This window comes from Ustilaginoidea virens, chromosome 1 (genome assembly GCF_000687475.1).
Source record: "Ustilaginoidea virens chromosome 1, complete sequence".
Taxonomy (NCBI): Eukaryota; Fungi; Ascomycota; class Sordariomycetes; order Hypocreales; family Clavicipitaceae; genus Ustilaginoidea; species Ustilaginoidea virens.
In genome coordinates, this window is record NC_057316.1 from 2,509,402 (window position 1) to 2,529,371 (window position 19,970).

The 19,970-nt window shown below is 51.3% G+C and overlaps 8 protein-coding genes across 8 annotated transcripts; 3 read left to right on the forward strand and 5 right to left on the reverse strand.

Moving 5' to 3' along the window:
• UV8b_00475 (uncharacterized protein) lies at nt 1–740 on the reverse strand (the record flags this gene model as incomplete). Its single annotated transcript, XM_043137973.1, has 6 exons — nt 1–111; nt 187–288; nt 370–441; nt 503–567; nt 644–661; nt 731–740. 6 exons carry the CDS (start codon nt 738–740, stop codon nt 1–3), a joined length of 378 nt encoding a protein of 125 aa, XP_042993907.1.
• Nucleotides 741–1,032: 292 nt separating this feature from the next.
• UV8b_00476 (uncharacterized protein) lies at nt 1,033–1,661 on the forward strand (the record flags this gene model as incomplete). Its single annotated transcript, XM_043137974.1, has 3 exons — nt 1,033–1,046; nt 1,210–1,377; nt 1,592–1,661. 3 exons carry the CDS (start codon nt 1,033–1,035, stop codon nt 1,659–1,661), a joined length of 252 nt encoding a protein of 83 aa, XP_042993908.1.
• A 1,301-nt stretch (nt 1,662–2,962) lies between these two features.
• On the reverse strand, nt 2,963–4,846 carry UV8b_00477 (uncharacterized protein; the record flags this gene model as incomplete). The annotated part of the gene is made up of 3 exons (XM_043137975.1): nt 2,963–3,310; nt 3,391–3,755; nt 3,817–4,846. The coding sequence occupies 3 exons, from the start codon at nt 4,844–4,846 to the stop codon at nt 2,963–2,965; spliced, it is 1,743 nt and encodes a 580-aa protein (XP_042993909.1).
• An 846-nt stretch (nt 4,847–5,692) lies between these two features.
• On the forward strand, nt 5,693–6,447 carry UV8b_00478 (uncharacterized protein; the record flags this gene model as incomplete). The annotated part of the gene is made up of 3 exons (XM_043137976.1): nt 5,693–5,868; nt 5,952–6,009; nt 6,082–6,447. 3 exons carry the CDS (start codon nt 5,693–5,695, stop codon nt 6,445–6,447), a joined length of 600 nt encoding a protein of 199 aa, XP_042993910.1.
• Nucleotides 6,448–6,494: 47 nt separating this feature from the next.
• On the reverse strand, nt 6,495–7,817 carry UV8b_00479 (uncharacterized protein; the record flags this gene model as incomplete). Its single annotated transcript, XM_043137977.1, has 3 exons — nt 6,495–7,443; nt 7,538–7,722; nt 7,803–7,817. The coding sequence occupies 3 exons, from the start codon at nt 7,815–7,817 to the stop codon at nt 6,495–6,497; spliced, it is 1,149 nt and encodes a 382-aa protein (XP_042993911.1).
• A 971-nt stretch (nt 7,818–8,788) lies between these two features.
• On the reverse strand, nt 8,789–10,197 carry UV8b_00480 (uncharacterized protein; the record flags this gene model as incomplete). Its single annotated transcript, XM_043137978.1, has 3 exons — nt 8,789–8,958; nt 9,040–9,937; nt 10,024–10,197. 3 exons carry the CDS (start codon nt 10,195–10,197, stop codon nt 8,789–8,791), a joined length of 1,242 nt encoding a protein of 413 aa, XP_042993912.1.
• Nucleotides 10,198–10,582: 385 nt separating this feature from the next.
• Nucleotides 10,583–11,988, reverse strand: UV8b_00481 (uncharacterized protein; the record flags this gene model as incomplete). Its single annotated transcript, XM_043137979.1, has 5 exons — nt 10,583–10,701; nt 10,761–11,352; nt 11,417–11,703; nt 11,764–11,868; nt 11,946–11,988. 5 exons carry the CDS (start codon nt 11,986–11,988, stop codon nt 10,583–10,585), a joined length of 1,146 nt encoding a protein of 381 aa, XP_042993913.1.
• An 802-nt stretch (nt 11,989–12,790) lies between these two features.
• On the forward strand, nt 12,791–19,714 carry UV8b_00482 (uncharacterized protein; the record flags this gene model as incomplete). The annotated part of the gene is made up of 4 exons (XM_043137980.1): nt 12,791–13,045; nt 13,184–13,508; nt 13,603–19,544; nt 19,676–19,714. 4 exons carry the CDS (start codon nt 12,791–12,793, stop codon nt 19,712–19,714), a joined length of 6,561 nt encoding a protein of 2,186 aa, XP_042993914.1.
• Nucleotides 19,715–19,970: the final 256 nt, after the last annotated feature.

A 19,970-nucleotide genomic window follows, 5' to 3' on the forward strand; every position in this document is an offset into this window, starting at 1 on the left:
TTAGCCGAAAATCAGCCTAAAAATGTCGTTATAAACGTAGTACTGGCCAGCGGCGTCGCGGCTAAGCTGGAATGACTGGGAGTAGTTCATAGGGCGCTGCTCCTCGTCGACCTGATCTGATGCGTCAGTTTGCCGTTCCAGAACGTCACACATGACCCGTGGTTCGTGGTTCTGATAGCCTCATACCAAGAGTTGCCCAGTTACGAGAATGATGATGCCACCATTGTCGTTCGAAGGTTGAGCATTAAAAGTCGAAACCTGGTGCTTGACTTTTTGGAAGGGCAGGCCCTGTTTGGGTACGTTCGAGGGTCAGTCTATGAGTCACGGGACGAGGCGAAAAAGGCCGTGCGTATGGGTGGTGTCGCGTACAACAAGCTTTTCCGCAATGCTCGTGGCCCCAAGAGACGACGCAGTCTCGAAAGTAAGCATCGAGTTATCGCGCTGCATAAAGAAGCTTCAGTATCCGGCCTTTGGCTACGGTAGTCATCTCATCGACACATACATAGAGGCTGGAAAGAGACTTGCGATCAGAGTCAAACGTGTTGTAGTAAAACTCGATGAATTGCTCTGCACCCCAACGTCAGGGATCTGAATCCCAGCCTTGCTTTCTGGGAGTGAGCTCCAGGGAGTAGTCTATACGCACTGGCAACGTCCTCAAAGTCTGGAACCGTCTAGTTAGCCAGCCTGCTATTTGGTCGCAACCAGAACCACCGGGGGCTTTGATACTCACTGTTTTCCATTTTCGCGTCAAGGTACCGAATGGTAGAAGGAGTTTCTGGAGATTTCTTGAAACGGGCTTGCGATAACTGGCAGGCTGGGGAGCGTTCAAAGAGGGCACAAAAAGCAAACAGCTTGGGGTTGTTGTTGGGTAGATGGCAAAATGTGCCCAAGGGAAGCACTGTGAACACAATACCGCGAGGAGGGGCCGATGCTGGTGGGGGTTGAGGGGCACAGTGCAGGTTTGGTTCTCGGCGGGGCATCAGACCTCGAGGCGAATGACAACCAGATTGGGCAGCTTTCTTATCGGGGCGAATGCAATTAGCCGAGTCGGCCTAGGGGGTTTTAAAAAAAAAAAAAACCCCCCCCCCCCGGCGGCTCCCACGCAGTACTCCGTACATCGCATAAAATAGGAACGTACCTTGGTACTCCTCGAAGAAAAAAACTTCCTCTCCTTTCCAACCGTGGCATTCTTCTACCTGTACTCCGTAGTCAACAGAGCCATTGCGACGCAATTTCTTTCCTCAACCGGAGTAGAGGATGGGACAAGCGTTCGCGTGGCCCAAATGACTATCAAAACGTCCAATCGCTTTCAAAGGTTAGGTTAGCTGCTGGTCAGCGCTATGTTTTGCCTCGACCGAATCTTTTCTTGAGTCGCCGGTAAGCTACTCCCACCATTCCCAGCGTTTCTCAATCCTTGCAGCCATCTCTCGTACATGATGACACACTCTTCTTAAGAACGGCCAACTGAATTTGCCATGTTGAATGTTCAAATTATCAAGCTCAACAGTCTGACTCGAGAGTTTCCCCCTTTGCTTGTTCACTGGAATAGTCGGCTAGTGGAGCGAGTTGCTAACGATGCCACCCTCGCCAGGCACGGTTCAAGTACTTTCGGCATGCTGCTTCCTAGAAGCTACCTCTTTCCTTGGTATATACCAACCTGACATTTGAGTCGACTACAAAAGATGCAGACACTGTGCCATCTGGTCCGGCGATCGAACTCTACTCTTCTCCCTTGCCGTCCGTACCGTTGTGTTAGACGTCGTGACTTTAACATGCCAATCTTTTCTGTGTCAACTCCGGTAATCTATTTACGATAGGTTGCATAGTTCCTCCTTTTTTTTCCTCTCTCTACAGCCGTTGCTGCACCGCGGTTCTTCACAATTGACAACAGCTGGGTACGCAGTTATAGCTCACGATGTGGTGAGTTGTACACGTGTAAACGACGACTTGAACCGTGAATATCTGGATTCCGGATGGTCGGGATCAACTTGCTAGAGGATACTTGATGATGTGAGCAATCCAGACTCTTTGTCATGCCAGCCCACGTATCTCTCAAATATAGTAAACGCCATGATTCAGATAATATATCCTTTGTATATCAGCAAGAACCTTTGACACCTGCAGCAACGTTGTAGCAATATGATCTTTGAAATTGAAAAAAGTGTGCGACCCCATCCTCGGGGAGTAGAACAAACTCATCAGTCCCCCCACTGCGTCCATAAGAAACGCCCCTTATCCTCATACATCAACATGCCCGCTCGTTGAAAACGGTCCTTTACTAGTTTACGAGTCCAGAACAGTGAAAAAACATCATGTTGGAGGTATTGAACCCCTGACGAGATTCACAGGATGCGTACCGAGTCCCTCACCTGTGGCTGGCGTACTGTCAATCGTGTCACTGGGCCGTGGTTCATCACATCGTTCAATGAACTTTACTGCCACTGCAATCATCATGCGGACTGTTGCTTCAGAAACGGGACGAATTTCGTATGCTCGTATGCCTAGAAGCCACGTTTCCCTTCCAAGTGACATTGCACAGATTTGTTTCCAATATTCCTGGTTCGATTCTTCCTTTAGTTTGCAAGATCCGCCATGAAAACCAAGGGTCACTAAACCAATTCGTTTCCTCCCTGTTCGACTTCACGTACTTCAGGCCCTGGCAGGCAGATGGGATAGGTATTTCCCCGGTGTCCGGCTCTGGGAGCCACACTGACTGGGCTCGCGTGTCGGCCAACATCCCAACAATGCCTTGTGCCTGGGAAATGACATCTTTCCAAAAATTCACCCTTTCTATTTGCCACAATCAAAAAGTTACAAGGCCTCCCTTGCCTTGGTTGGATAGTTGGACGCTCCAGTAGTTGGAGCCTTGTACATGGCTAGAGTTGGCCCGACTCGCACCTTATCGTGGGGGACGTCATGCAAGCAAAGCTACGGCAGCCGACGACGCAACAAGCTATCGCCATCACAGTTCTTCTTCTTCCTCTTGCTCCACCTCGGATGGCGGTACAGTGCTGGTTTTCGATAAAGCAGCTGCTTCAGGTTGCCCCGAAACAGCCGCGTCAAGCGCCGCACTGAGACTTTGCGTCGGGCCGTACTTTTCTCCTGCGTTGGTCATGTCCTCACTCGGGCGAGGTTTTTTGAAGGGGCTGCCAAGGAGTCCTTCTGCTGGTATGCCGTTGCTCGCTTGTACAGCCCCGGGAGTTTGGAGACTGGGTGGTGCTTGTGGGACGGGGCTGTCCTCCGTTTGACTTCGTTGAGACGTCTCTGGTGTCAGATGGCCATCAGGGTCAGCCGAGTGCGCTCGCTTAAGCTGTTTAAACAGGGCGTCAGTAAAGAGGGAAGAGTCGGCTGGTTCTAGTTGCAAGGTGAACAGGTGATGCTTGTACGTACGCGAATCCGGTTAACACCATCTGCAAGTTCGCCTCCGAATTTGGTGTCCTCGACGGCCAGCTTTTCGTCGTCATCTTTGCCGTCATCCTCCATTTTGACGAATACATCGCTGGCGTCATCATCGTCATCGTCGTCGTCGTCGTCGCTGTCGTCTGCAATGTTTCCATTGCTCTTCTTCCGTGCTTTCTTCCTTCGGGCCGCTTCGGAAGTTTGGTCGCGGAAAGCTGAAAAGCCGACGGTGCCTCCTGCTTTCAGAGGACCAAGGCTGGAGAAGTCGAGTTGCCCAGACCGCCGCTTGTTGGCGGAGACAGGTGTCGCCTGGGAAGTCTTGGCCGATTGTATGACACCAATCTTTTGCAATTGTCCTGGGGCAAGAGGTCAGCACAATAGCCTTGGCCGCAATCCTTTTCATCGTTGTCAACGTACTGTCACCTCTGTAGAAGAATGTAAAGACAGCGTACGGCTTGTCCGGCCCGTCAATCCCCGTCACCGTTTGAGTGCTAATCGTTTTGGGATCCAGGGTCTTGGGCTTGGCGAAGCTCGTGGTGTGCTCAACATCAGCATCGATATTGTTGTCGGCGTTGCCGGCGTAATCGTCGTCTCCGTCATGGGCGTCGAATTGCGGCGAGTATTCCCCCTTCTTGATTTCACCCGATGCAAGAACTCGAAACATGGCAACCTTGATTTGGCCTGTAGCTTCTGGTGGCTCGTCGTCATCATCCGACCAGGAGTCTGAGTCGAACACAGCCTCAATAGGCGAGCCATCATCTGCGCCGTACCGCCAAGTGTCTTTGCGGGACTCGGTTGCGGCGTCCAAGTCGGCGTCACCTTGTTGCACAAGCGTCTGTCTCCGCCTACGTTTCTCAAACTTCTGACGGCGCTTTTCCAGTTTCTCGGCCGCGTCATGGCCCTGCAGGTCAAGCCCGTTGAGCCAGCGTTCCAAGCCCACCTCGCGAAACAAGAATTCTCTCTCGGCCAGCCCGCCGCCTTCGGAGTCGGGCACCTGAACCCACCGGCTGTTCACCCAGGTTTCCTCGCCGGGCCGCAGCAGAGTGGCCACTTCCTCCTTGGCACGACCGTCGAAATATATGTAGGCAGCAATCGTCTCGTTTTCGGAATTGGTCATGGGAATATACGGGTTGACTATGCCGGCATATTTCCCGCGCTCGTTGCCTGAGCCGGATGCAAGACTGCCAACATACTGAGGCTTGGGATATGGGTTCTTATTCGTGGCCTTGGGGGCTGAGTAAGGTATCGCCAGGCCTGGGGTCAGCAGGGTGATGGAGATGGCAAACTTGGCCGGCTCGGGCTTGTTGGAGTCGCCGCTCAGGTTCGGTTGCGGCACAGGAATATAGGAGCTGATGCGGGACACTCTTGACTGCTTCTGCATGCCATACTCCGGCAGCGGGGCGCCATTCGCGTGAATGCTCACCGCAATGCCCTTGAAGCAGGGCATGGTGGTGCGAGGTTGGCCACTTGCTCTGCAGGCAAGACGAAAATGTCGGTAGGAAATCTGTGAAGATGGCTAAATGCTGGGGCGGGGGGGTTGGATGGGAGAGCGAGCAGGGGCTCTCTTTCTTTTTTCTTTTCTTTTCTTTTTTCTTCTTTTTTGCCCCTGTGTCAAGACGGCAGCCGATATTGAGCTTTCGCGAGGTTAGGCCAGTGGCGGGGGATGTGAAGAGGCAGCTCTGATAACTCTGGTGGAGGTTTGGGGCGGTACGAAATCGTGACGTTCACCTGCCAGCCATCCCTCCCCGACAGGTTCGAGCAGTCTGGTGGGAAAAGTAAGAGCAAGTCACCTGGATGGCTCCAAAGTTGGCGGCAAGCACAGAACCCAGCAGCGGATGGATCGATCGTCTAAATCCGCGGGAATCCGGCATCAAACGAGCTTGGCAACCTGGCAAACAGATTAACTTGAGAAGGAAAAAAAAAAACAGAGTCAGTCGAGCGAATGCCGGGTAACCGAAGGGCAGAGTTCAGAGTTCATGGCAGATGATTGACTACTTGCACCCACCGGGAGGAACGTCCGCAGTACGTTGGTTACAGCAGCGGCCGGTTTAGGTCCTTGCAGGCAGGCAGGCAGCTGAGCTGCAAGGCCAGTTCACGTATCCAAAGTACCAGGTACCTACTCCGTACCTCCTAACCTAACACCCACCAACCAACCAACCAACCCCCCTTTTCTCCGGACCCCCGCCTCCCTGCCTCCTTCCTCCTCTCCTCGCCAAAGTCGCACCGTACAGCTGGCCTCGGAGCTTTCCTCGGACCACGAGGTTTTCTTATGGCAACTATCAGCGCCTGCCCGATGCTCGATGCTCGGTTCTCGATGCTCGGTTCTCGATTCGACAAACATCAACGCCAAATCCATTTCAACTTTGAGCAGTTCCCTGCAGCCTCTGTAGCCGACGACTCAAGTTTCCACAGTCCCTACCTGGCACCTACCGAGGCAGGGTTAGCTAGCTGTGCTACCTCTCGAAACATGTATGCCGAAATCGCTGCATCCTCCGAAACCGTCCGTTCCTATTTCCGCGTCAGCTAAAGAAAGCGTCATGACTTCCTCTTAGCTATCCCCACAAAGATTTTCGTCAAGCTACTATGTACTGGCTAGCGCTCATCATGCTTGTGCGGGAGGGACATTCATAACATCATCGTTCTGGCGAGACCAAATTTGTCCCCCGGCTTGGCCAAAAAAAGCTCTCTGCCCTCCCCGCAGGTGCTCGCTCTCCTGCGTGTCAACGTGGATGTAAACCCCATCTACGGACTAGACCACGTCGGGCTGCATTCAGCGTTTTGCATCTAGTTCTTGCTGCTGTTCAAAACCTAGCAACGAAACACTCGGAACTCGTGGGCCGTGGCACGCACGATATTGAATGCTGCGCCCGTCTTCCGGCCATGCATCATCACACCGCCAATAAATCAGTCTTGGCAAATCACCCACGCGTGACCTTGCCACTAGCAATTCGAAAGAAAGCACAGCACGCAGTGCGCACGCCTTGTGTATCGTCCACACCAAACGTTGAGAGGACCAAGAGGGCAAAAGAAGAAAGCAGGGTATCTTGAAAAGAAAAGCGTCCCAACCCCTGGCCACCAGTCTGATGCTCTCAAATTCATGTTGCCAGATTTCGTACTGCGCGTCGCCGAATGCTGTCACCGCCCTCTCCCTTGTAGCTCGTTCCTTGAGCGAAATCTCGTCTGCGCCTGGCCGACTCACTGCCCTCGTTATCGAAGTCATCTTCATCATCTGTATCCCCACCCCCAATCGGTACATCGGATACCGTTGACTCTGGCATATCCTCTTCCTCCAACTTAACCCTAGGTTCTCCCTTTAGAGTGGCCGTCTTTCCACGAGAGACGGAGCTTTTCTGGCGGTCAGATTGATCATCGTAATCGGCCGTGTCATAGTAATCGCTGTCTGTGTAACTGTCTCCTTTACCGCCCGCCTGCTTCGAGGCTGTCGCGGAACTCCAAATAGTCCATGCTAGACACATAAACAGAACCTCGCACGCCCAGAACAGGGTGGTAAATGCAACATAGGTAATCGCGCGGTAATGAAACATCAGCCATCTCAGCCCACGGAGCTTCGCTGTCAGCGTCAACGACGTCTTGTAAATGTGAATATCCTGCCCAGCCTCAATCTCGACAAAGGCTGCAGTTGGCTGCAGACCGGTCTTTTGGAAATTGATACGCTCCGCGAGCTGTATAGTCAAAGTGCGTCTCTGAGAGCGAGGAGAGAGGATGTAATAGCCCACGAATAGGATGCGTTTGGCAAGCCCGATGATTGGGTCCTCATACTGCATCAGCGCTGGTCGACGAGATTTGAAGAGAATCTTTTTGTTCGCGAGATACTGTCGCACGTTCACGGTTTGCTGCCCGCCTGCCTTGGATTCATTGCTGCTGCTGTCATCCCTAATCAGGTATAGAGACACCATGAAATTTCCCCTGTCCGTGTTCGGAGGCGATCGCGGCATCGATAAGGCTATTGATACATCGTAATCTTGGTTGAGTTTAGGCGATGGATACGCGAAAGGTGCCAGACCATAAGGATTCACTCCCGAGCTGTGAAAGGAACGTTAAGACTGTTTTTTGTTTCTAAAAAAAAAAAAGGGGGGGTAGAAAAAAAAATGGCAAGAGACGGCCCTTGTTCACGTACTGGTATTGGAGGTGAATCGGGGTGGTGATGAACTGATCTGGTACAAAGTTCTGGAAGAAAAGGGCTGTCGCCAACGAAGCCAGTCCAAGAAGCGTCACGGCGCTGGAGACGAGAAGCATGACATTGACAGCTGCTCTCTGGGCTGGTTTGGAGGTGAAGACACGGGCTGTTTCTTCCAAGGGCTCCTACTAGAGTAAGCACTGGACTAGTTCATATGGTTTCTGTTTCAGTTGCAGATGAAGAATTAGAAGATGCTCCGGCTTACCATGATTTCTATCATTGACGAAGCTTGCTATGCCGAGGGAAGAGGAAAATCGTCATTGACCCAAGCAAACTTAAGGTAGGTACCTAACCTTAGGTACCTTAGGTACATCCCTTTGAAGGTGCCAAGGTGCAGCTTTTGTATCGGGCCCACTTTTTGCTGAATACCTACCGTACCTTAGGTAGCAAGCATCTCCTTAGCAACCGGTCTAGCCGCTAAACCTTCGTCACTATAATCCTAATAGTAGTATTATAGCATTTATATATAATAAAGCTAATAACTAATATCAGGAGGTCTAATACCTGCTATATATATTCTATCACTAAGGGGATATAAGACCTATTTTACCTGTGGCTAAATTAGCGGGAATCGCCTTATAGCGCCTTATATGCCCTACAGGAGGTGCAATACAGCGCTCTGTAAATCTAGATATTGCGGGTACTTCTGCCATTTATACTCCGCACTGCCATATTATCTGCTGATATACCTTTTAATATATAGCATTCTATTGGCTCAACCCCTGGTCTAGTACAAAAGATGCACCGTAGCACCTCCAAAGGGATAAATTGGTCTGGCTTGTGCAGGGCGCCCAGGGCGATTGGGATATTGGAATATTGGAATATTGGAATATTGGGATATTGGGATATTGCGATATTGAGATGCCACATTTGCACTACATTCCCCTTCGCCCACTTGCTTCCCCAGTCAAAGACTGCAAATTTATTGTCCTGGGACACCAAGGATCTTATTTTGACTGCGTAATCCCACACCACAAATCCCTTCGCAAGTTAAGTTGTATCCTCCCAGATAAAGCAAGGGGTAAAAACCAGAGCAAATAGTCTCATAAGCCCCAAAAAATCCATCCTTACCATATTCAATCCTGCGCAACATTGAAAGAGCTCCTAGAGATCCCGTTGCAGTTCTTGTCCTCTGCACTCGATTTAATCGGTGAAATATGTACATCCTGCGTTTCAAACTCTTTGTGATTCTTAGCAAGGCTGAAGGTAGTTGCTTGGAACCAGACCAACTCGCCCATTGCCGCCATGGACTTCGGCCTCCCACCAGCCATCATCTTGGTGACGAAGCACGGCAAGGTAATCCCCTTTGGCAAAGCCAAGTTCTTCGGGGATAGCGGCCTGATACATGTACAAAGCACGAGCTATTAAAACGTATTGTCAGCCGTGATGAAACGTTCCACCCGCAAAAGCTGCCCTGTGTCCGGGAGGATTCAAGTTCTTACCGTAGTGCAGAATAGGTCTGCCGTCGCGTGTGTACTGCCTGGACGGATCGGCAACACTTTTACTACGAGGTCGGGATCCTCCATCATAGATGTCCACGGTACCCCTGCCGCCGTAGGAGCTGTGTCGATCATCGCCAACAGAAGCTAATTGCACTGCCATGTCGGAGCCGCCGTAGCTGCTTCGTGGTCGATTGTGATCACCGCCGTATCCCGCTGGAGACGCCCCTCTCACAGACCTGGTAGACCCGTGCGGCGATGATGCACCGTAGAAGCTTTGGTCGGATCCCCGTTGCTGGGATATGCTCACCTGTGATCCGTTCCGGTGATGTCCGCTGTATGGATTGGGCGAAGCGGAACGGTAGCGCGAATTGCCGTTCATTCGAGGTTGGGGAGATGCGGTGCGGGCGGGCGCTGGTGAGGCAGCTCGTGGCATGTCACTGCCGCGGGTTGCAGGTCTTGAGGCTGGCGACACGCCACGATTTCCAGTATTGCCAAACACAGCGCGACTTTGGTCGGCTGCCTTCTTCGTGGCTTCCTTCATAGCTCGGGAGGTAACTGCAGGTGGTGGCACTCCCAGTCGAGAGACTGGAGCTTGGTTATTATACGATGGTGGTGCATCACGGGCCCCCGGTCGGGCTGATCGAGGGTCTACTCCAGGGGCTGGGGTGGCAATGCCATGGTAGTGGTCTGCAGATATTCGGAGAGAGGATTGCTTGCCCACACTGACTTCTTTTAGCTCGGCCAAGGCCAACGCGATAGGGTCGGACTGATCTGGTTCGGTTTCACGAGAATGCGCACGTCGCCTGGCAGTATCGGGAGTTGTCACAGGAAGCACATTCTGGCCAACTCCTAGGGCCAGGCTAGCATTGGCGTCAATAGGCTCCGGGCTTGCGGTACGCTTTTGACTAGGTTAGCAGTGGTAGAGCTGTCACTTTAAAGGAGCTGAGATTGCCTCACCACTTCCCCACGGGGACTACGTGTCACATGCCAGGTGTTTCGGTTTTGTGCTGGAGCTTGCGCCTCCTTTATACTTTTGCGGCGGAAAGGACTGTGGTTTTGGAAGAAGCCACTCTTTTTCTTCAAAACACGCTTTTCGGGGCCGGCAGGTTCGAGAATTTCTTGTTTTACCGGCGACGTCTTTCCACTTGCAGGCTCCATGCTGGACATCGAAGTCGAGTAGTCACTGTGAGAAGCACGGCTAGAAGGTCGAGCCGAAGGTGTTTGCGAACTGCGATCTGACGGCGGGCCAGGCGGACCAGTTCTGCACAACATTGTCATACCATCCATCGGATAAGGGTCATGAGGGACTGCGGCCAAAGGCCCATGCTGATGAATATCGTATTGAGGGGGTACGTGATGTGCTCGATGTTGGTCGTCCATCGATTTTCGCATGGCTGGGGCTACGTAGTGTGGTTCTTCCATCGGTTTCCGAGGCGCCGGGGGTGCGAATTGTTGCTGCTGGTGCTGGTGCTGCTGTTGTTGTTGTTGTTGTTGTTGCTGCTGGTGCTGTTGTTGTTGCTGTTGCTGCTGCTGCTGCTGCTGTTCATCCATCGGCTTTCGCATGGCCGGGGATGTGCGTTGTTGCTCGTCCATCGATTTTCGCATCGACGGAGATGCGTGCTGTTGTTCGTCCATCGATTTCCGCATCGCCGGCGGAGCTTTCTGGGGAGTTACGGTTGCATCCCGACTATATGTTTGAGCAGGCTCCCTTTGTGCTAAACTGTTCGCCAGCATAGAGTTCGGATCATGATGAGACTCAAAAGTCGACGGCTGAGGGGAGGACGACCGGAAGGCTGGGTTGATGCTGCGTGGAAACTGAGCGACCGAATAGCTCTCATCTTCTGACACCTCGGACTGGCTATCATTGACATCTCCTCTGCAGAAGTTGATGTATCTAGGCGGATCCGGAATCTCTTGTCCTGTGCCACGCTCTGTGATAAAGTGAATGATGTCCTTCTCTACCTCCATTTTTTCCAAAGAAAGTCGAACCTTTTCGCATGATGCGTCATCGCTGACACAGACCGTCGATGCAATGTTTGCAAAAGTCCACAGGCTGCTCTTTGTGAAGTCAAGTCTTTCTTCTTCAAGGTCCTGAAACTTGTCCGCCGCTGCCTTCCACTCTCGGTTCCATCGAGCAGTGGTTTCTTCCAACACCTTGACAGCGCTCTCATAGTCTTGGTTAGCAGTGGCCAGAGAAATTTGTGTCTTCTCCAACTTGGCTTTATTTCGACGCTCTTCTTGTCCCATCACCATGTGTCCCTGAGCCAGGTAGCCCTTGATCTTCAAGCATTCCTGCTCATACTTGTCTCGCGTCTGCAGGTCAGAGAAAATGGTTAGAATACGTGCAAGTCGTCTTGGAAATGGACCTTTGCCTCACCTTGTTAACCTGTTGGGTTTGCTGTATCTTGGTCTTGAGGAGCTTTTCGACTGTGTTCTGGACAATCTTCCGTCTTTCTTTCATGCCGCCCGCAAACGCGGCTAGCGGCTCTTCCAATTCCGATTTCATTTGCGCAGCATTACTTTGATGCTGTTTCGCCATGGCCTCAACCTCTCCCCTCAGAGTATCCAGTGACGTCTTCAAGGTTCCCATCTCATGGGATCCTAGCGATTTCCGGCAAAGGTTGAGCAATTTTCGAGAGTATTCATCCTCGATCGAGGCTCGAGCTGCTCAAACTAATTAGCATGGCTTCATTTTGACGGCTTTGCTTACCAGAAGACACATACCACCGTAAAATGACTTCAATTCGTCACATGTAGTCTTGGCGCTTTGCATTCGCTCTAGGAGCGGTCCTACTCCTGCATCATCCTTTCCCCAAAAATTATTGGCGACTGTAGAGGCAGAGGCGTGTCAGTTCAAAAGCAACCCGTTTCTGTTGTATTGTCGGAGCAGTCACGCATGTACGCACAAGAAAGTGTCACGGCTGGTATTTCTGCTGTTGCTATAGGCATCTTGCCAAAGATTCAACACGCCTGGCTGTAAAACCGTGCAGGTTCGGCAGCGAAAAGGTTTCTTTTGTTTAAGAAGATTCAAAGGCACAGGCATGAGCGTGGGGCTTTACAATAAAAGTGGTCGAAATGAGATGGTGTTCATGGAGAAACATGGTTTACCGTCATCGCGACTCTTCCCGGACGGGGTTATGTTGGGGTTCCCGTCTTGGCGGTTGGCAGGGCAACGAAACTCTATATTCATTCCACGTGACTTGACCATTTCAGCTTCCCGCTCCCCTGCGCTTCCAGGGCAAGGCGGAATTTACCGCCATTCTCGAGCCAATTGCCCATTCTCTGTACAACATCTCACCTTATCTCCTCTGCCCAATCTCTCTGTACGCCTATCACCGCAAAACCTCGTGCTCACCCGCCAGGTGTTCTTTTAGCTACCATCACGATTGCTGAACTGTCGCGGAGCCTCCCCCCACAAGCTCATAGAGTCTTTCAGCATTCTTTCGCATCACGCTTCAAGCATCAACTCGCCAAGGCTACGACGAGTCCTTTGGTCGGACTTTCATTACCAACAACTGTCAACGCCTTGAATCCTCCCGCAAGGGACACGCCAAAATCGCAGTCGCACGTACAAAAGCTTTCCTGGACCACGACAGGCGTTCTGACCCAGTCATTCTACCTGATGTAGACATATTCCGTACGCTCCCTTCCGACAGATACAGTATTCTACTTGTCCGAACTCAGCTGCCTGCCTCCAAGTCACCGGTTGGCGCTTCACCTCAAATCCTACACTGTTGTCAATACACCCTCCATGGTCCCTCCACAAAGACCGGGATCATTCTCACCAAACCCGGCCCAGACGCTTCAGACTGGAAACAATCACTCCCCTCATCCATCGCACACTGGTATTTTTAGTGCTGGCGCAAGCCCCAGCACCAGCAGTCCGATAGGGACTAACTCCCTTACAAAGATTGTTGTCGCTCAAGTCTATCTTCTACTGAGTACCATCAAAGAGGATCCCTCGGATAGAAGCAAATTTGACACGCAGGCAGAGCAGCTAAAAAAGGTGAGCTTAAGCCCTGCGTAAAAATCTGCCCTTGCTCTAAATACCGACGGTTCAAACTGCATATTTTCCTTTTTTCCTTGATTGGGAGCTTGCCAAGAGCTCTAAACTAACACTGCCCAAAAAAAACCACCCCCCCAGCTTATCGATGAAAACGGAATGGAAGTTTTTTCCAAATATTTCACCCGGTTGGTCGCCGGAAATGCATCTCATATATTTCCGGGCTTGAACAGACCAGGAACAGGTCCCGGGAACTACCATATCCTCGTTAACGAGGTGAAAAGGATTTCCCACGATGTGCATCAAGCTGGTAAAATAGCCGAATCGGTAGAGGGCGGGACGGAAGACATATTCCGCGATTTCGATCTGTCAACATTTATGGAACATTTCAAGCTCGATGCTCTGGAAAAAACACTCTTAGCCCTGGCTTTCAAAACTGGGTCGCGTTCGGATTTGAAAACGAGAGGTGAGATCAGGTCCTGGTGTCGAGCCAATTCTCATTGATTGCCCCATCTCAAATATACGTGCTAACAGGCGTTCTTCTTTTGGTCCCATAAAAGCCGATGCAATTTTGTCTACAAACTTCACAACTTTTGTGGACATTATTTCACGACCCGATCTTGAGGCGCATGCCGATCTATCTCCCGCCTTTGTAGCCTCCATCGTTGATCGGTTTTTGCAATATCATCCTCCTAGCTTCAATGCCTCGTCTCTTCGCGATCTTCACAACTCTATCAGCAAGCGATTCCTTACCGCCGATCAGGCTCCGCCCTCCGAGGTTCTAGCTGCTTTAGATTTGGGCAGGGTACTGGCTGATAGGCCTGCAAACGCTCTGGCAAGGTATATGCAGCGAACCGGTTCAGAATTCAGCAAAGATGAGGAGACATGCTTTTCGTACCTACAAAACCGGCCAAATATTGCGCAGTTGAACCCAGAGCAGGCAGCTCATGCCCTTATCTATGCTGCTATCAGTCAGTCTACAGTGCACGACCCTGCTATCCTCGTTTCCGCCCTGCAACGAGTCGTCCCCAAATCATTTGATTGGAATGATGTGGTTCTGTTCTTCGATCAACCCACGGCTCGCCTCTCCTCCGCTCAGTTCTTGCGACTCTACAACGCCCTCCTGCCGTTAGCGAACAACACGAAGAATAATTTTCATATTCAGAGGCTTTGGGGTGGCTCGTGGAGTGAACCAGAAGCACAGCTTTCGTTTGTCAGTGCATACGCCTCCCTGGGTCCTGATCAGCTAGATGCCACAACTATTCCCGGCTTGCAGCGGAGTATTGTCCTCGAGGATTATGCCGATTCTCCCATCAACGTACAGGATAGAGCTGCTGTGGCCGTGAAGCATCCACTGGTGTCTGTGGCCGCTCTTTCCGCAATATTCAATGTTGCGCTGAACTCTGTGCATGCGTCGCAAACGATCGAGGCGAAGCGACTTTTCCAAGAAGTGGTAGTGCCTAATCTAGACATTTTCCTAGTTTCTGCCTTTGAGGTTCCGAGACAATCATGGGCAACGATGGCGGTCGACACCTTAAATTCGCTATTCGAAAACTTTTTGTACAAGCGGTCACCAGAATATGACTTTGTTCTGGATAGCTTGTGGAGGAAGGACAAAGATTGGGTCACTGCCAGACTGATCGAGGCTCATGCCGTCAAGCCATCAGATATCCCTCTTATATTCGAGCATGCGGTACGGCACGGCTGGTTAGATGTTCTGGTCTATTTACCCAACGGCTTTGGTATCGATTTAGCTGCCTTTGCTCATGCACAGGGTTATCTAGACCTAAACAACTGGGCAAATTTCAACAAGGATAGGAGTGCAGAGATTTCTAGGACCCTCTTGCAGTTCCTGATAATCAAGGGCGAGCTGGAGATCAGGTTTCAACGACCAGCTGAAGACCAATTGCAAGCCAAGCCAAGCACCAGCCTGCAGGTCCGCACAGTATCCGCTCTCCTGTCAATTCTCGAGGATTTCCTACCGAAAGCTCCCATGCAAGATCTCATACTTGTTCAACGTCTTTGCATCACAGCTTATCCCAGGCTGATCAATTTTGGAGAAGGTTACGATGATATTATTGAAGCCAGCAGCAAAGACGGAAATGCTCTTCCCATTGCAGCAAATGCCAAGATGGAAGATCATTACAAGAAGATGTATGGTGACGAGATGCAGGTGCGAACTATTGTGGATATTTTGGACCAATACAAGCACTCCAGGGATCCCCTGGACCAAGACACGTTCGCTTGTATGATCCACGGGTTGTTCGACGAATACAGCCATTACGGGGGCTATCCCTTGGAGGCCTTGGCTACCACAGCTGTTTTGTTCGGCGGCATCATCTCACATAAGCTTATTTCGGATCTCCCATTGAAGATTGGACTCGGCATGATCCTCGAAGCCGTTCGTGATCACACTCCAGACGACCCTATGTACAAGTTCGGTCTTCAAGCCCTAATGCAGCTCCTGGTCCGGTTTCGGGAATGGCCAGGTTTCTGCAAGCAGCTACTCCGAATTCCCGGCCTCGAGGGAACAGAGGCTTTCAAAAAGGCTGAAGAGATTGTTCGCGACCATGAAGACGAACTTGTTAGCGCTAGTAATGGGACAGGTGCATCTCATGGCCTCGCATTTGGGGCTGAGTCCTTTGCAAATGGCGGTACAGACGATCGGCCAAATAATGATTCACAGGCTCCCGCTTTTGCAGCAATCAACGTTGAGCCCATTCCCCAAGCTGCCGAGTTTGAGGACCCTGGTGAAGACGACCAGGGCAAAATTCAGTTCGTCCTAAACAACATTACTCAGGGCACCATTCAATCCATGCGGGACGAATTGCGAGACATGCTTGAACGCAAGCACCAACACTGGTTTGCAAGTCACCTGGTGGAAGAACGCGCCAAGATGCAGCCAAACTACCATCATGTGTATCTTGAGCTGGTCACACTCTTGCAGGACAAGAGTTTATGGAATGAAGTGCTCCGCGAAACTTACATTAGCGTAGCTCGCATGTTGAACGCGGAAGCTACCGTGCAGAATTCCACGGAGCGAACCCATCTGAAGAACTTGGGCGGCTGGCTCGGGTTACTCACGCTTGCTAGGGATCGTCCTATCAAGCATAAGAACATTGCTTTCAAGCAGCTTCTTATCGAAGCACACGATACGAAGAGGCTGATCATTGTCATTCCATTTGTTTGCAAAGTGCTGACCCAAGGCGCTTCATCTGCAGTCTTCCGGCCACCAAATCCTTGGCTAATGGACATTATTCACTTGTTGATTGAGCTGTATCATCATGCAGAGTTGAAGCTCAACCTCAAGTTTGAGATTGAGGTTCTTTGCAAGGGCCTCAACCTTGATCATAAGAGCATTGAGCCATCTGGTGAAATCCTTAATCGTCCCGCAGCAGAAGAGGTCGCAGATGTTCTTGGTCCGGAGCAATTGGAAGCATTCGACAGCATGTCTTTGAACGGAATGGGATCTTCCGTCGGTGTGGGTATGACCTCTCAAGCCGTTGCCGCCACCATCCCAGATCTCGGTCCTTTGATCAACATTCCACCTACAAACGAGATGGTTGTTAGCACCACACGTCTCCACGACATCGTCAGAAACGCTCTTACGCGGGCTTTGCAGGATATCATTCAACCAGTAGTGGACAGATCTGTGACTATTGCCGCAATCTCAACCGCCCAGATGATTCGAAAAGATTTTGTTGCCGAACCTGATGAGAATCGTGTGCGCACCGCTGCGGTCAGCATGGTGAAAGCAACTGCCGGCAGTTTAGCTCTGGTGACCTCGAAAGAACCGCTTCGGGCCAATTTGACTAACTATATGCGAAATTTCTCAAACGACTTGCCCTCGGGTCTCCCTGAAGGAACAATCATCATGTGCGTCAACTCGAATCTTGATCTTGCTTGTAGCATCATCGAGAAGCAGGCCGAAGAGAGGGCGGTACCGGAGATTGAGGACATGATTGAGCCAGAACTCGAGGCCAGGAGACATCATCGCATGCAGCAACCAAACGAGCCGTTTTACGCTGGACCTGTCAACCGATGGGCCATGACAATTCCAAATCCATACAAGCTCTCGCCAAATATCAACGGCCTGAATCCCGAACAGATGGCCATTTATGATGACTTCGCCCGGCAGCCTCGAATCGCGCCCGCCACCACCTCACCTCACGCAGCGTCAACGTCTGATGCTACACGCTCCCTGGCGAACGAAGTCCTTCAAGAACCGTACAGTACCATTCCAAACATTTCAACCCCAGCAGAAACCCCGTCAATGCAGCACTTGGGCTCCCAGATGCCAACTTATGCACCCATGCATACTACTGCTGCAGCAAATGTTCTTCAAAGTGGGCGTAATGCAGGATTTCATATGGATGTTCGTGGCTTAGCCGAGCGCGTCAATAAACTGCTCCAGGAACTGTTGCGTGTCGCAGGTGAAGCTCGGGAAGACCACTTTTTGGACCTACCCAGGCCGCATCCTGTACTCGACGTAGTGGACGCCCTTGTTCAGCTCATCATCAAGACTTCGCAGAACTCAGAAGAGTTTGCCATTTACGCGGCTGAGCAGATCAGCGCTCTTATTTTTCAGCAAGTCGAAGACAATCTAACCTTGGAGAGCCTGGTGCACGTGCTGGAGACCTTGAGAAAGATTTCTGGGCATGCCTTGAACAACCGTGTGCGAACTCTCTTCAGCCAACAGCCAGGCTCAAACTTCCTGAGTCTCCACCTTCTGGCTGCTCTCATTCGAACGGATTTGCTCGATTGGAGAAACATTGATCTGGCGATGTCGAAGGCACTAGAGGCTCGCAAGGAAGGCTCGCTGGACTTTCTTGAACACATGCTCGACCTTGCGCTCCTGAACAACCGCCCGATTGCGTTGTATGCAGACTTTGTTCGAACTCTTGAGATGGCTTGGGGATGGATATCTGAGGAGCCAAACAATTCGACCGGACAAAGATTGAAAACGAAGCTCCTAGGCTCAGATCCGCCTCAGTTTTCCCGAGGAGGGTTGGATGTGGATGCTCAAGGGGGCTTTCGGCGAAATCAGATGGAGTACGTCTTTGAGGAATGGGTCCATCTATACAATAACCAGAATGCATCGGACAAAGCCACGGCTCTCTTCATCCGGCAACTGCAGGTGAAGCAGGTCATACGCGACAGAAATGACTTTTTTGTCTTTGTACGAATCGCCATTGACCTGTCCATTGATCGATTCGAACACATCGTTCACGCCGGTGCTATTGGCGATGCATACGTCATGATTGACGCCGTGGCCAGGCTAATCTGCATGTTTATCAACCTGCAGGAGGATACGTCAATGTCTCGTGCTTCGTTCCTCGACTCGGCCTTGGTTCTCATCACGCTCATTTTGCATCATCATCACCTGAAGAGGGGGGAGAACATGAATCAGAGAATCTTCTTCCGCCTGCTCTCGGGGCTTCTGCACGAAGTTCTCGTCAACTCGGGCAAGGTCTCGGATGAGGAACAGCACAGCCTGGTGCGCAAGTTTGCCTCGAGGTTCTATGGTCTTGGCCCCCGCTACCTGCCAGGGTTTATCTTTGGGTGGATGTCACTCATTCAACACCGGGTGTTCTTGCCGACCATGTTACAGATGCCAGGTAACGCCGGTTGGACTCTGTATGCCAACCTGTTGGTTCAATTGCTGGACTGCCTGGCCGAGCAGCTGAAGGCCTTGAATGTCTTGACAGTGTCCAAGGAGGTTTACCGGGCCACTCTGAAGCTGCTGATCATCCTGCAACACGACTTTCCGGATTTCATGGGCGGCAAGCAACTGAGTCTTTGCTCAAGCATGCCGCCTCACTGCACGCAGCTGCTCAACTCGGTGCTGGTTGCCAATCCTCAACAGGGATACACCAAGTCGGCCGACGGCAAGGAGGACATGAAGATCTATCCCGGACTGATTGAGGAGGCTAGGGTGATGCTGCAAGATTGCGGACTGTTGAGCCTGGTAGAGCAGACGCTCCAGAGCGGACCGTCGGAGGATGCCGTCGCTCAAATAGCACACGCAATGACACAGTCCGAGTCAAAGGAGACGGCTTACGGACACGCGACTGTTGCAGCCAATCCTCGCATTATCGGCGCCATCGTCATCTACATGGGCAACCACGCAGCCGAGCGACTGTCTCGGTCCATGCCGTCGATCAGTGTTACGGGCAGTGAGCCGGAGGTGTCGACCTTGTCCCTTCTTGTGCACGAGCTGTCACCGGAGACACGTTATTACTTGATTGTCAGCATCATAAACCAATTGCGGTTCCCGAGCAGGCTTACCGAGTTTTGCAGCCAGTTTCTCCTCTCTGTCTTCGGAAAGGACCTGAGTGATCCCGAGGACACTGATATTCGCCAGGAAATCACTCGAGTGTTGCTGGAACGTTTAGTCGGATACTGGCCGCAGCCCTGGGGTCTCATGTTGACGGTTCTCGAACTTGTAAAGAATGACAAGTACAAGTTCTTTGAGCTCCCTTTTATCAAGTCGACTCCGGAGGTAAGCGAGTTTGCAGGCACCTTGGCACTTTGGCACTTTGGCAATTTGGCAATTTGACGGAGTAACAACCGAGGGTTCAAGTTTTTTTTTAGTTTTTTTTTTACGTGTCTGATGTGCTAATTCAACTCTAGGTCGTCGAACGGTTTGCTGCCCTGCTTCCACGGACATGAGACTGATGCTCAAACACCTGTCTGCCCATTCCGTTGGTGCACTACAAGAGTGGAGATGCGAACCAAGACATGTCCCGGCAAGCAGCGTCATTTCGATTCGTCGCTGACTGCGCGGTACCAAACAGATGGGAGAACGATTAATCCAAACAAAGCAGGTTTCAGGATAAGCATGCGACATGCCCCGATATACCTAGTTCAACAAGAACAAAGGTGATATGATTTGGGGAATAGATGCGGGCTCTCCGCTGTATGTCGG